At 51.5% G+C, this 15,200-nt stretch overlaps 1 protein-coding gene across 1 annotated transcript in view; it reads left to right on the top strand.

Annotated features, from left to right (window-relative positions):
• Positions 1-15,200, top strand: part of P4HA3 (prolyl 4-hydroxylase subunit alpha 3) — a 69,666-nt gene that overhangs the window by 12,810 nt on the left and 41,656 nt on the right. Inside the window, 2 exon segments of the mRNA XM_060235352.1 lie at positions 7,912-8,054; positions 12,463-12,686. Of these exon segments, the coding sequence (XP_060091335.1) occupies positions 7,912-8,054; positions 12,463-12,686 (367 nt within the window).

The raw sequence follows: 15,200 nt of genomic DNA, 5'->3' as shown, positions 1-15,200 counted from the left end.
CCAGATAAGAGAGCTTAGGCTGACCCAAGGCCATTCCGGCAGCTGCAAGTGGAGGAGTGGGGGAATCAAACCTGGTTCTCCCAGAAAAGAGAGCTGTGGCTGACCCAAGGCCATTCTAGCAGCTGCAAGTGGAGGAGCGGGGAATCAAACCCGGTTCTCCCAGAAAAGAGAGCTCTGGCTGACCCAAGGCCATTCTAGCAGCTGCAAGTGGAGGAGGGGGGAATCAAACCCGGTTCTCCCAGAAAAGAGAGCTCTGGCTGACCCAAGGACATTCCAGCAGCTGCAAGTGGAGGAGGGGGGAATCAAACCCGGTTCTCCCAGAAAAGAGAGCTGTGGCTGACCCAAGGCCATTCTAGCAGCTGCAAGTGGAGGAGGGGGGAATCAAACCCGGTTCTCCCAGAAAAGAGAGCTGTGGCTGACCCAAGGCCATTCTAGCAGCTGCAAGTGGAGGAGGGGGGAATCAAACCCGGTTCTCCCAGATAAGAGAGCTTAGGCTGACCCAAGGCCATTCCGGCAGCTGCAAGTGGAGGAGTGGGGAATCAAACCCGGTTCTCCCAGACAAGAGAGCTCTGGCTGACCCAAGGCCATTCCAGCAGCTGCAAGTGGAGGAGTGGGGAATCAGACCCGGTTCTCCCAGACAAGAGAGCTCTGGCTGACCCAAGGCCATTCCAGCAGCTGCAAGTGGAGGAGTGGGGAATCAAGCCTGGTTTTCCCAGATAAGAGTCCGCACACTTAACCACTACACCAAACTTAACCACTACACCAAAAGGCTGACTAGCAATAGATCTGGTAACTTTGGGGGGGGATATTTTTATATTTTTATGCGCCCGTGTGCGCGCGCATGCGCGCTCATGCATTTAGAAGTCATTGCTTCACACAGGGCTTTGTTTGTAGAAAAAGGCTAGCAGGAACTCATTTGCATATCAGGCCACACCCCCTGACACCAAGCCAGCCAGAACTGCATTCCTGCTCCAAAAAAAAGACCCGGGTACATAGCCATAGACTCCTTCTTCTGCAGCAGCCATTTTCTCCAGGGGAACTCATCTCTACCCTCTGGAGATGGACTGTAATTCTGGGAGATCTCCAGGCCCCACCTGCAGCTTGGCAACCTTATCTGTTACGGCTTCCCGGTGAGATCTCCTCGCTGCTCAGAGATTTTGAGGAATAAAAATATCAAAAATATTGTGCAAGAACACACACTCTTGACTAGTATATACAAAACATATTATCATATAATAACCAACCCAGAAAAGTAGGCATACATTCATATTCCTCCAGTAGAAATAAAGGAAAACAAGAGTCTCAAATACAGTATTACAGGGAGGACCCCACCCAGTCTCTTAATTTTCCAAACAGAGTACTAAGACTCAACAATAAAGTTCCAAAGGAGTCCCTCCGTTGCTTGTTGACTTCTGAAGGAGAAATTCTCCCCTTCACGCAAACTCCGGCTTTGATTGCGTTCCGCTGCTCCTGCAGCTTCCTCGTAAGCCAACTGAAAGTTCCAGCCAAGTCTTACACCAGCCAGTCTCCGGGTGGGTTAAATGTAACGAACACTGTGAAACTCACAAGCTTTAGCGACGGTGATCCATGCGACGGTCACCTCACGACTGGACTACTGTAACGCCCTCTACATGGGGCTGCCTCTGTGCCGGACCCGGAAATTACAACTAGTGCAGAACGCGGCGGCCAGGCTGCTGCTTGGTCTCCCAAGATGGGAACATGTACGGCCGGGGCTACGCGAGCTGCACTGGTTGCCGATTGTATTCCGGGTCCAGTACAAAGTGCTGGTTATTACCTTTAAAGCCCTATATGGCCGAGGACTGGCCTACCTGAAGGACCGCCTCTCCCCGTACGAGCCCCAGAGAGCACCGAGGTCAGTAGGAAAAAACAGACTGACTACCCCTGGGCCAAGAGAAGTTAAACTACAGAACACCCGCTCACGGGCCTTCTCGGCTGCGGCCCCATATCTCTGGAACCAACTTCCAGAGGAGGTGCGGGCCCTGCGGAACCTTGATCAGTTCCGCAGGGCCTGCAAGACCACTCTTTTTAAATTAGCTTTTATGAACAGCTGAAGTACAATTTCACAACGAAGAAAATCCGCCATTAGCACTAACTAGAATAGCGTCAATGATAATGTTATAGTTTGTTTTAATGAATGTTCTACTGGTTTTTAAGGTTAAGTTAATGCTTAATTTAATGTTCTTAATGTAGTGGTTTTAATTAATGCACCATTGGTTACTATGTTGTTTATTAATGTTTTATTTATTAATGTACCATTGGTCACTGTGTTGTTAGCCGCCCTGAGCCTGCTTCGGCGGGGGAGGGCGGGGTACAAATAAAATTTATTATTATTATTATTATTACATAAAATGCTCTCCTTGCTTTTCTTGTGCATTGCTTATTAGAATTCTCACAGTGGCTCTAAACGTCCACAAAACGAAACGATACTTCAGATGAGATCCAATGCTGCAGGGGTGGCCGACGGTAGCTCTCCAGATGTTTTTTGCCTACAGCTCCCATCAGCCCCAGCCAGCATGGCCGATGGCTGGGGCTGATGGGAGTTGTAGGCCAAAAAACATCTGGAGAGCTACCGTTGGCCACCCCTGCAATACTGGATGCTGCAAATATTAGGTACCAACTCCTGCTGAATAGACGACTGCTACCTCAGGATTTATTCAAGCCTTTCGGTACACTCTGCGTCTGCCAGCAAGTGGGATGTAAAGGCACCAGGAGTTGGTACCTAATATTTGCAGGGGATAATGGAGAATGGATCCACGGGTATCTGGGGCTCTGTGGGGGCTGTTTGTTGAGAGAGAGGCACCAAATATGCAGCATAGCATCTGGTACCTAGAGCCAGTATGATGTCGTGGTTAAGTGTGCGGACTCTTATCTGGGAGAACCGGGTTTGATTCCCCACTCCTCCACTGGCAGCTGCTGGAATGGCCTTGTGTCAGCCATAGCTCTGGCAGAGGTTGTCCTTGAAAGGGCAGCTGCTGGGAGAGCCCTCTCCAGCCCCACCCACCTCACAGGGTGTCTGTTGTGGGGGAGGAAGGGAAAGAAGATTGTAGGCTGCTCTGAGACTCTGTCCTTGAGAGGGCGGCTTCTGGGAGAGCTCTCTCAGCCCCACCCACCTCACAGGGTGTCTGTTGTGGGGGAGGAAGGGAAAGAAGATTGTAGGCTGCTCTGAGACTCTTTCCTTGAGAGGGCGGCTTCTGGGAGAGCTCTCTCAGCCCCACCCACCTCACAGGTTGTCTGTTGTGGGGGAGGGAGGGAAAGAAGATTGTAGGCTGCTCTGAGACTCTGTCCTTGAAAGGGCGGCTTCTGGGAGACCCCTCTCCAGCCCCACCCACCTCACAGGGTGTCTGTTGTGGGGGAGGAAGGGAAAGAAGATTGTAAGCTGCTCTGAGACTCTGTCCTTGAAAGGGCGGCTTCTGGGAGACCCCTCTCCAGCCCCACCCACCTCACAGGGTGTCTGTTGTGGGGGAGGAAGGGAAAGAAGATTGTAGGCTGCTCTGAGACTCTGCCCTTGAAAGGGAGGCTTCTGGGAGAGCTCTCTCAGCCCCACCCACCTCACAGGGTGTCTGTTGTGGGGGAGGAAGGGAAAGAAGGTTGTAGGCTGCTCTGAGACTCTGTCCTTGAGAGGCAGCTTCTGGGAGAGCTCTCTTTGCCCCACCCACCTAACAGAGTGTCTGTTGTGGGAAAGGAAGGTAAAGGAGATTGTGAGCCGCTCTGAGACTCTTCGGAGCGGAGGGCGGGAAAGAAATCCAATATCTTCTTCTTCTTCATCTTCCTGTTCTTTTCTAAACCCCCTCCAAGTTTCAAAAAGATTGGACTGGGGGGTCCATGAGCCCCCAAAGAAGGTGCCGCTATCCTTCATTATTGCCAATGGAGGGAAGGCATTTAAAGGAGTGTGGTTCCTTTAAACGTGATGGCCAGAACTCCCTTTGGAGTTCAATGATGCTTGTCACACCCTTGCTCCTGACTCCACCCCCAAAGTCCCCAGATATCTCTTGAATTGGACCTGTGGCCATCCTATTCATGCCCCTTTGCAAACCCAAGCTCATATTGTAAGGTTTTCACTACTCTTCTTTAAGTTCGGGGCGGTGGAGCGAATCAATCCATCCTGGAAGAATTCCTGGACGAAGAAATTGACAAGGGAGAGAGGCAACTGGAAAGGATACTTTGGCCGGCGTCCCGCTTTCCTTTTATGGATGGACGCGTTGACTTCAAAACATACAGTTTGAATCCCAATCCAGATTTAAAGGAAAAGCAGTGCCAAAATACTTGAACGCTGCGAGTGACTGGCAGGAAATGTGCTTTCGGATGTCAGAAATCGTTTGAAGGGCTTTTCTTTTCCGCCATTGCTGAATAAGTTCTGTTGAACGATAACCGGGATAGAAAAAGGAGGAGAAAAATGTAAATTTAAATTAGCAACGTGAAGCCAAATATTCAAAATATCAGCACAAGCAAACTACAGATTTTACAGTGCAAAAAAATGGTTAAATTGTCCTGGGATTTATGGAGGGGCTGTGGCTCAATGCATCTGCTTGGCATGCAGAAGGTCCCAGGTTCAATCCCCGGCATCTCCAGTTAAAAGGACCAGGCAGGAGGTGACGGGAAAGAACCTCAGTGGCTCAGTGGCAGAGCCTCTGCTTGGCATGCAAAAGGTTCCAGGTTCAATCCCCGGCATCTCCAGTTAAAAGGACCAGGCAGGAGGTGATGGGAAAGAACCTCAGTGGCTCAGGGGCAGAGCCTCTGCTTGGCCTGCAGAAGGTCCCAGGTTCAGTCCCCAGCATCTCCAGTTAAAAGAACCAGGCAGGAGGGGATGGGAAAGAACCTCAGTGGCTCAGGGGCAGAGCATCTGCTTGGCCTGCAGAAGGTCCCAGGTTCAATCCCCAGCATCTCCAGTTAAAAGGACCAGGCAGGAGGTGATGGGAAAGAACCTCAGTGGCTCAGGGGCAGAGCATCTGCTTGGCCTGCAGAAGGTCCCAGGTTCAATCCCCAGCATCTCCAGTTAAAAGGACCAGGCAGGAGGTGATGGGAAAGAACCTCAGTGGCTGAGGGGCAGAGCCTCTGCTTGGCATGCAGAAGGTCCCAGGTTCAATCCCCAGCATCTCCAGTTAAAAGAACCAGGCAGGAGGTGATGGGAAAGAACCTCAGTGGCTCAGGGGCAGAGCATCTGCTTGGCCTGCAGAAGGTCCCAGGTTCAATCCCCAGCATCTCCAGTTAAAAGAACCAGGCAGGAGGGGATGGGAAAGAACCTCAGTGGTTCAGTGGCAGAGCCTCTGCTTGGCCTGCAGAAAGTCCCAGGTTCAATCCCCAGCATCTCCAGTTAAAAGGACCAGGCAGGAGGGGATGGGAAAGAACCTCAGTGGCTCAGTGGCAGAGCCTCTGCTTGGCCTGCAGAAGGTCCCAGGTTCAATCCCCGGCATCTCCAGTTAAAAGGACCAGGCAGGAGGTGATGGGAAAGAACCTCAGTGGCTCAGGGGCAGAGCATCTGCTTGGCCTGCAGAAGGTCCCAGGTTCAATCCCCAGCATCCCCAGTTAAAAGGACCAGGCAGGAGGGGATGGGAAAGAACCTCAGTGGCTCAGGGGCAGAGCATCTGCTTGGCCTGCAGAAGGTCCCAGGTTCAATCCCCGGCATCTCCAGTTAAAAGAACCAGGCAGGAGGGGATGGGAAAGAACCTCAGTGGCTCAGTGGCAGAGCCTCTGCTTGGCCTGCAGAAGGTCCCAGGTTCAATCCCCGGCATCTCCAGTTAAAAGGACCAGGCAGGAGGGGATGGGAAAGAACCTCAGTGGCTCAGTGGCAGAGCATCTGCTTGGCCTGCAGAAGGTCCCAGGTGATCAATCCCCGGCATCTCTAGCTAAAAGGACCAGGCAGGATGTTTTTTGCCTACAGCTCCCATCAGCCCCAGCCATTGGCCATGCTGGCTGGGGCTGATGGGAGTTGTAGGCAAAAAAACATCTGGAGAGCTACCGTCGGCCACCCCTGCCCTATATGGCCGAGGACCTGCCTATCTATGAGACTGCCTTTCCCCATACATACCCCAGAGAGCACTGCGTTCAGGAGGGCAAAATCTGTTATCCATCCCTGGACCGAGGGAGCCCAGACTAAACTCTACATGAGCCAGGGCCTTCTCAGTGGCCGCACCAATGTTACGGAACGCTCTCCCAGAGGCCACGAGAGCCCTGCGGGACCTCTCCTGATTCCGCAGGGCCTGCAAAACTGAACTTTTTCGACAGGCCTACAACAACTAACGCGGGAGAAGGCTGCCGCTGTTACGTCGTTGAACAAAGTCACCTGCAAGACCACTAACAGGGTGATATAAGGAACAGAGAGCTGAGATATGGAGAAGCCGCCTCTGTTATGAAATCTTTTTATAGCGCTCAATAAGTAGTTTTTACATTGTTGATATGCGTTTTGTTCTTTTATCATTGTATTTACATTGTTTTATCATGACTGTTAGCCGCCCAGGTAGGTAGGACTTGGGGATCCCCTGGAATTCCAGCTCATTTCCAGACTACACAGATCCGTTCCCCTGGAGAAAATGGATGGAGGGTAGACTCTAGGGCATTGTGTCCCCATGGCCAGCACGTGGGAGTAGACCATGTAAGCAGCTGCCTAGGGCGCTGCATGGCCTACGGGGCACCGCTAGGCACCCCCTCCCCACACACTGTCGGTGCCAGAGAGCCAGTTTGGTGTGGTGGTTAAGTGTGTGAGCTCTTATCTGGGAGAACCGGGTTTGATCCCCCACTCCTCCACTTAAAGCTGCTGGAATGGCCTTGGGTCAGCCAGAGCTCTAGCAGGAGTTGTCCTTGAAAGGGCAGTTTCTGTCAGAGCTCTCTCATCCCCACCCACTTCACAGGGTGTCTGTTATGGGGCAGGAAGGTCAAGGAGACTGTGAGCCGCTCTGAGACTCTGAGATTCAGAGTACAGGGTGGGATTTAAATCCAATAGCATCATCTTCTTCTTCTCCACTTGCAGCTGCTGGAATGGCCTTGGGTCAGCCATAGCTCTCTTCTCTGGGAGAACCGGGTTTGATTCCCCGACTCCTCCACTTGCAGCTGCTGGAAGGGCCCTGGGTCAGCCAGAGCTCTCTTCTCTGGGTGAACCGGGTTTGATTCCCCGTTCCTCCACTTGCAGCTGTTGGAATGGCCTTGGGTCAGCCATAGCTCTGGCAGAGGTTGTCCTTGAAAGGGCAGCTGCTGTGAGAGCCCTCTTCTGCCCCACCCACCTCACAGGGTGTCTGCTGTGGGAGAAGGAGATAAAGGAGACTACTTCTTCTTTCTCTTCTTCATAGTGGTTAGGTATGTAGACTCTTATCTGGGAGAACCAGGTTTGATTCCCCACTCCTCCACTTGCAGCTGCTGGAATGGCCTTGGGTCAGCCGCAGTTCTGGCAGAGGTTGTCCTTGAAAGGGCAGCTGCTGTGAGAGCCCTCTCCAGCCCCACCCACCTCACAGGGTGTCTGCTGTGGGGGGAGAAGATAAAGGCGATCGTGAGCCGCTCTGATTCTCTGATTCAGGGAAAAGGGCGGGATATAAATCTGCAATTCTTCTTCTGTTGCTGCTGCTGCTGCTGCTTCTCCACCTAGCAGGGAGGCAGCAGAAGCTGTCCCACATCCCCCCCCCCCATTTAAAGAACCCCCATAGGGGGGTCAGGAACAGGGGACATGGGTGGGGTGATCGCTTGGGGCGGCAAAAAGCCCAGCACTGCCGTGCGTCCCACTGTCTTCTCCCAGCTCCATCCCCAAATCTCCAGGAATCGCCCATCCAGGATCTGGCTCTCCCACCCTAAATCCCCTGCTGCCAACTGGGCTGGGGGTGGGGGGAGTGTGTGGTGGACCTGGCCATCCTCTCAGGGGTTATTAATACGATTTTGTTCTCCTCTTTTCTCATTTGCCCCTCCCAGGTTCTACAAGAAGATCCTGGCCTTACATCAAGGAGTGGAGGGCACTGTGGTTAACCCCCTCTCAGCCTTCACCCTGATCAAGAGACTCCAGTCGGACTGGCTGAACGTGGTCTACAGCAGGGAGGCCGGAGACAGCAGTCGAGGTACTCCAGGGTTTTGATAACGACAAACCTCAGATGGAAAAGAAATGTTTAAAACCATGACAACCATGGCGCGCCTCTGCGTCTAAATATCTATTAAAAGTAGATATATAATTATCTATTGTTAGATATAGCGATATCTATTAAAAGAGAGCCGGTTTGGTGTAGTGGTTAAGTGTGCGGACTCTTATCTGGGAGAACCGGGTTTGATTCCCCACTCCTCCACTTGCAGCTGCTGGAATGGCCTTGGGTGAGCCAGAGCTCTCTTATCTGAGAGAACCGGGTTTGATTCCCCACTCCTCCACTGGCAGCTGCTAGAATGGCCTTGGGTCAGCCAGAGCTCTCTTATCTGAGAGAACCGGGTTTGATTCCCCCACTCCTTCACTTGCAGCTGCTGGAATGGCTTTGGGTCAGCCAGAGCTCTCTTATCTGAGAGAACCGGGTTTGATTCCCCACTCCTCCACTTGCAGCTGCCGGAATGGCCTTGGGTCAGCCAGAGCTCTCTTATCTGGGAGAACCGGGTTTGATTCCCCACTCCTCCACTTGCACCTGCTGGAATGGCCTTGGGTCAGCCAGAGCTCTCTTATCTGGGAGAACCGGGTTTGATTCCCCACTCCTCCACTTGCACCTGCTGGAATGGCCTTGGGTCAGCCAGAGCTCTCTTATCTGAGAGAACCGGGTTTGATTCCCCACTCCTCCACTTGCAGCTGCTGGAATGGCCTTGGGTCAGCCAGAGCTCTCTTATCTGGGAGAACAGGGTTTGATTCCCCCACTCCTCCACTTGTAGTTGCTGGAATGGCCTTGGGTCAGCCATAGCTCTCTTATCTGAGACAACCGGGTTTGATTCCCCACTCCTCCACTTGCAGCTGCTGGAATGGCCTTGGGTCAGCCAGAGCTCTCTTATCTGAGAGAACCGGGTTTGATTCCCCACTCCTCCACTTGCACCTGCTGGAATGGCCTTGGGTCAGCCAGAGCTCTCTTATCTGGGAGAACCGGGTTTGATTCCCCACTCCTCCACTTGCACCTGCTGGAATGGCCTTGGGTCAGCCAGAGCTCTCTTATCTGGGAGAACCGGGTTTGATTCCCCACTCCTCCACTTGCACCTGCTGGAATAATAATAATAATAATAATAAATTTTATTTCTATCCCGCCCTCCCCACCTCGGCAGGCTCAGGGCGGTTAACAACATTTCATAAAAACATATAATGGTTAAAACTTTACATTTAACAATATAAAACAGTAACATTAACTTAATAACATTAAAACAATCCAGTAAGTGCAGTTATTCAGCGGTGTGGTCTTAACCGCATTGGCGGGTGCTTAATTGCCGATCTTCTTAACAGTCCAGGTATGCAAGTTTAAAAAGGGCGGTCTTGCAGGCCCTGCGGAACTGGTCAAGGTTCCGCAGGGCCCGCACCTCCTCGGGGAGTCGGTTCCATAGGGTAGGGGCCGCGACTGAAAATGCCCGTACCCTAGTATTCTGATATTTAGTCTCCCTCGGCCCAGGGATGGTCATTAGATTTTTCCCAACTGATCTCAGTGCCCTCTGGGGTTCATACGGGGAGAGACGGTCCCTCAGGTAGGTAGGTCCTCGGCCATATAAGGCTTTAAAGGTAATGACCAACACTTTGTACTGGACCCGGTATATGATCGGCAGCCAGTGCAGTCCACGTAGCCTCGGCTGTATATGTTCCCGTTTTGGGAGTCCCAACAACAGCCTGGCCGCCGCGTTCTGCACTAACTGCAGTCTTCGAGTCCGGCACAGAGGTAGCCCCAAGTAGAGGGCATTACAGTAGTCCAATCGTGAGGTGACCGTTGCATGGATCACTGTTGCGAGGTCCCGGCGCTCAAGGAAAGGGGCCAACTGCCTTGCCCGCTTCAGATGGAAGAATGCTGACTTGGCAGTGGCTGCTATCTGGGCCTCCATCGATAGTGAAGGCTCCAGTAAAACACCCAGGCTCTTTACCTGGCGCGCTGCTTTCAATGGCGCGCCATCGAAGACCGGGAGAGCTATTTCCCTTCCCAGAGCGCTGCGACCCACGCAAAGGACCTCTGTCTTCGCTGGGTTCAGCTTCAGCCCACTCAGCCTGAGCCATGTCGCAACAGCCTGTAAGGCCTTGGGTCAGCCAGAGCTCTCTGATCTAGGAGAACAGGGGTTTGATTTCCCACTCCTCCACTTGCAGCTGCTGGAATGGCCTTGGGTCAGCCAGAGCTCTCTTATCTAGGAGAACCGGGTTTGATTCCCCCCTCCTCCACTTGCACCTGCTGGAATGGCCTTGGGTCAGCCAGAGCTCTCTTATCTGGGAGAACCGGGTTTGATTCCCCCCTCCTCCACTTGCAGCTGCTGGAATGGCCTTGGGTCAGCCAGAGCTCTCTTATCTGGGAGAACCTGGTTTGATTTCCCACTCCTCTACTTGCAGCTGCTGGAATGGTCTTGGGCCAGCCAGAGCTCTCTTATCTGGAAAAACCGGGTTTCATTCCCCACTCTTCCACTTGCACCTGCTGGAATGGCCTTGGATCTGCCGGAGCTCTCACAGAAATGCCCTTCAAACGGCAGCTTCCTTCAGAGCTCTCCCAGCCCCACGTACTTCACAGGGTGTTTATTGTGGGGGAGGAAAGCAAAAGAGATTGCGACTGCCCTGAGAGTGGATATAAATCTAATTTCTTCTTCTTTATCTCCAGGAGTTTCCCAGAGCCGGCAACCTTCCCTCCCCCATTTAAGCTTTATTCATTTTACTGTAATTATACAAACAAACATAAAATTAAATCATTTGTTAAACGGTGTTGTCGCTAACATCAAATCGCTGGACCATACTTAGAATTAAAAGTAAATCAGCTTTTCATACCAAGGGTTATTTGGTATATAATCATTCTGTAACAAATGATAAATTTCTGGGTACTTTCATGACTTCCTTTTTGTATTGTACAGGAAAGTTATTTGATGTCAGAAAGGCTAATTTACTTATAATAAAGGTGTCCCAGATTTTGTTTATCCAAAGGTGTAAACTGGAGACTTTCAGTGCTATTAATGTTTCAGCTATAGAAATAAGTGTTACGGTTATTTCTTTTCTCGGTTCTGCAAAGCATGGCACTTTGCAGTGGTCTAATAAAATCACTGATGGTGTAAAAGGAATTTTCACTGACAATATTTCTTTTATATTTCCTACTATGTTAGACCAAAAGATTTCTATTAAAGGGCATGACCACCAACAGTGGATAAAATAAGTTGTCTAGAGCTAGTAGGGTTGCCAAGTCCAATTCAAGAAATATCTGGGGACTTTGGGGGTGGAGCCAGGAGACTTTGGGGGTGGAGCCAGGAGACTTTGGGAGTGGAGTCAGGATACTTTGGGAGTGGAGCCAGGAGACTTTGGGGGTGAGCCAGGAACAAGGCATAACTGAACTCCAAGGGAGTTCTGGCCATCACACTTTTTTAAATGTCTTCCTTCCATAGGAAATAATGAAGGATAGGGGCACCTTCTTTTTGGGGCTCATAGAATTGGACCCCCTGGTCCAATCGTTTTGAAACTTAGGGAGTACTTTGGGGAGAAGCACTAGATACTATACTGAAAATTTGGTGCTTCTACCTCAAAAGACAGCTCCCCCAGAGTCCCCGAAACCTCCAGATCAATTCCCCATTATACCCTATGAGAATCAATCTCCACATAGGGAATAATGAAGTGCTCAGCAGACGTTCCCCCCTTCCCCCCCCCCCCTGTTTTCTGGATACTCTGAAGCGAGGGATTAGCCTCTCTACTCACGAGTTGCTGCCAATTCCTTCCAAGTAACAAAGACACCCCATCCCAAGAGGAAGCCTTTCAATCGGAGAGTGAAGCCTCCGGAGGTGGAAAGGCACATGGTCCTCTGGCCAGCTGACTGGGGGCGGGAAGGAGCCTGGGAAAGCGGAAGAGCCCCTGCTGGGACCTGGGGATTAGCAAGCCTAAGAGCTGGCAATCTTTGGAAGGCCTATACCAGGGATGTCAAACATGCAGACTGGGGGCCGAATCAGGCCCCCGAGCAGCTGGCTGTCATCTGCTTCCTTCTCCCTCTCTCTTGCTTTGCAAGGCTTGCTCAATCGCCTAGGAGCTACAGAGGGAGGGAAAGAGGGAGGGAGGAGAGAGGGTGGTGCGGTGGGGGCTTCAAGAGCCGCACAATATGTGTAAAACAGCCACATGTGGCTCCCGAGCCAAAGTTTGGTCACCCCCAATCTAGACCTTGTGGCTGACAGCCATTCTATTCCAGTCCCCTCTTGAAGCTGTCTGGACTTGTAGCCGCCGCCACGTCCTCCGGTAGTGAATTCCACATGTCCATTACTTTTTGGGTGAAGAAGGCCTTCGACCACCCGGAGGCTGGCAACCCTAGGCCAGATTACTAACTTTCTCCCTCCCCCGCCCCTCCCCAATTGATTTCTCAGCCCTCAAGAGCGGTTACCAGAGGCTGGAGAAGAGCCTGCCCGCCTTTGAGGACTTGGAAGGGGCTGCCCGGGCTGTGATGCGGCTGCAGGATGTCTACTCCCTCAGCGTGAAGGGGCTGGCCCAAGGGAAGTTCCAGAGAGCCAGCGGGGCTCCCCTCTCAGACCTCTACAGCCCCCGGCAGGATTTCTCCCTTTCCGCCGACGACTGCTTCCAGATAGGCAAGGTGAGTCAGGAGTCTGTAACCAGGAGCCCCAGATGTCCTCTTTTTAGGGGACGTGCCCTCTTCTTTTGTGTGCCCGTCTTCTTTAAGTGGCCCCGTGGCACAGAGTGGTAAAGCAGCAGTACTGCAGTACTGTGGTCTGAACTTTCTCCTCACGACCTGAGTTCGATCCCGGTGGAAGCTGGATTCAGGTAGCCGGCCCAAGGTCGACTCGGCCTTCCATCCTTCTGAAGTCAGTAAAATGAGTCCCCAGCTTGCTGGGGGGAAAGTGTAAAAGACTGGGGAAGGCAAGGGCAAACCACCCCGTAAGAAGTCTGCTGTGAAAACGTGAGAGCAACGTCACCCCAGAGCCGGAAACGACTGGTGCTTGCACAGGGGACCTTTCCTTTCCTTCCTTTTTTGGGGCTTTTTATTAAAGGATTAAAATGTGTTCTTTTTGCATTGGAAGGTTATATGAATATTCCTCGTTAGTAGCTATTATCACAGCATAAATAGGAGGCACATCAAGATCATTGCTGTCAGATGTCCGTCTAAGTCTCTGTTTAAAAAACTCCTTTGTAGGCTAGACCAGCGGTCCCCAATCTTTTAGGCACCAGGGACCGGTTTTGTAGAAGATAATTTTTCCACGGACCAGGAGAGGTGGGTGGTTTCGGGATGATACAATTGTGCACTTTATTTCTGTTAGTTTGGCGTGGTGGTTAAGTGCACTGACTCTTACCTGGGAGAACCAGGGTTGGTTCCCCACTCCACCTGCACCTGCTGGAATGGCCTTCGGTCAGCCATAGCTCTCGCAGAGCTGTCCTTGAAAGGGCAGCTTCTGGGAGAGCTCTCTCAGCCTCACCCACCTCACATGGTACCTGTTGTGAGGGAGGAAGGTAAAGGAGATTGTGAGCGGTTCTGAGACTCAGAGCGGAGGGCAGGATATAAATCCAATGTCATCATCTTATTATTATTACTACATTGTTATTACTGCATTGTATTATTATTACTATATTACTTCAAGGAAGGAGGTTTTTCAACAGAGGCTAGATGGCCATCTGACAGCAATGAAGATCCTATGAATTTAGGGGGAAGTGTTTGTGAGTTTCCTGCATTGTGCCGGGGGTTGGACTAGATGACTCTGGAGGTCCTTTCCAATGGTATGATTCTATGATTCCTCAGGAGGTGGTGGGCTCTCCTTCCTTGGAGGTTTTTCAACAGAGGCTAGATGGCCATCTGACAGCAATGAAGATCCTGTGAATTTAGGGGGAGATGTTTGTGAGTTTCCTGCATTGTGCCGGGGGTTGGACTAGATGACCCTGGAGGTCCTTTCCAATGCTATGACTCTATGATTGCTCAGGAGGAGGTGGGCTCTCCTTCCTTGGAGGTTTTTCAACAGAGGCTAGATGGCCATCTGACAGCAATGAAGATCCTGTGAATTTAGGGGTAGGTGTTTGTGAGTTTCCTGCATTGTGCAGGGGGTTGGGATAGATGACCCTGGAGGTCCCTTCCAACTCTATGACTCTATGATTCCTCAGGAGGTGGTGGGCTCTCCTTCCTTGGAGGTTTCTCAACAGAGGCTAGGTGGCCATCTGACAGCCATGAAGATCCTGTGAATTTAGGGGGAGGTGTTTGTGAGTTTCCTGCATTGTGCCGGGGGTTGGAGTAGAGGACCCTGGAGGTCCCTTCCAACTCTATGATTCTATATATACAATTCACGGCCTGGTTGCTAACAGGCCACGGATTGGGACCGGTCTACGGGCCGGTGGTTGCTGACCCCTGGGCTAGACAACTGGCAGCAATTCCGATTCTGTGAATTAGGCCGATCATGAGAAATAGGGGAGGAAAGGTTGCCTCAGTGCTTCGTTCTCCTGGCCCTTTCTTATGAGCCCAGGGAAATCCTGATCACAATTTTTCTCCAGGCCAGTTCCACCGCTGGTTACATCCCAGAATTCAGTGGAAAGCTGAGCCTGAGAATAGAGTAAGACTGAGGTCCCAACTAGCGAAATGATCCTTTGCACTATGGGAGAAGCTGCGCGCATGGATCTGCGTAAAGGTTTATGACCGAGGAAGGCGTTGCCGAAACCGTCCTCCATTTCAAGCCACCAATCGGCTGCATTCTTCTCCGATTCCTCTCGACATTATTGAAGACTGCGCCTTGTTTATGACTCAAAGGACTATATAAGAGAAGACTGGGCATGGGGACTTTTTTGCACTATGTCTTTAATATTTATGTCTTTGTCAGAGTGGTAAAGCAGCAGTACTGTGGTCTGAACTCTCTGCTCATGACCTGAATTTGATCCCGGCAGAAGCTAGATTCAGGTAGCCGGCCCAAGGTTGACTCAGCCTTCCATCCTTCCGAGGTCGGTCAAATGAGTACTCAGCTTGCTGGGGGGGGAAGTGTAAAAGACTGGGAAAAGCAATGGCGATCCTGGCAGAAGCTGGGTTCAGCTAGCCGGCTCAGGTTGACTCAGCCTTCCATCCTTCCGAGGTCAGTCAAATGAGCCCCCAGCTTGTTTGGGGAAAGCGTAGAGGACT

The sequence above is a fragment of the Heteronotia binoei genome, chromosome 3 (assembly GCF_032191835.1).
Source record: "Heteronotia binoei isolate CCM8104 ecotype False Entrance Well chromosome 3, APGP_CSIRO_Hbin_v1, whole genome shotgun sequence".
NCBI lineage: Eukaryota > Metazoa > Chordata > Lepidosauria > Squamata > Gekkonidae > Heteronotia > Heteronotia binoei.
This window is presented reverse-complemented; position numbering and strand designations above follow the sequence as displayed.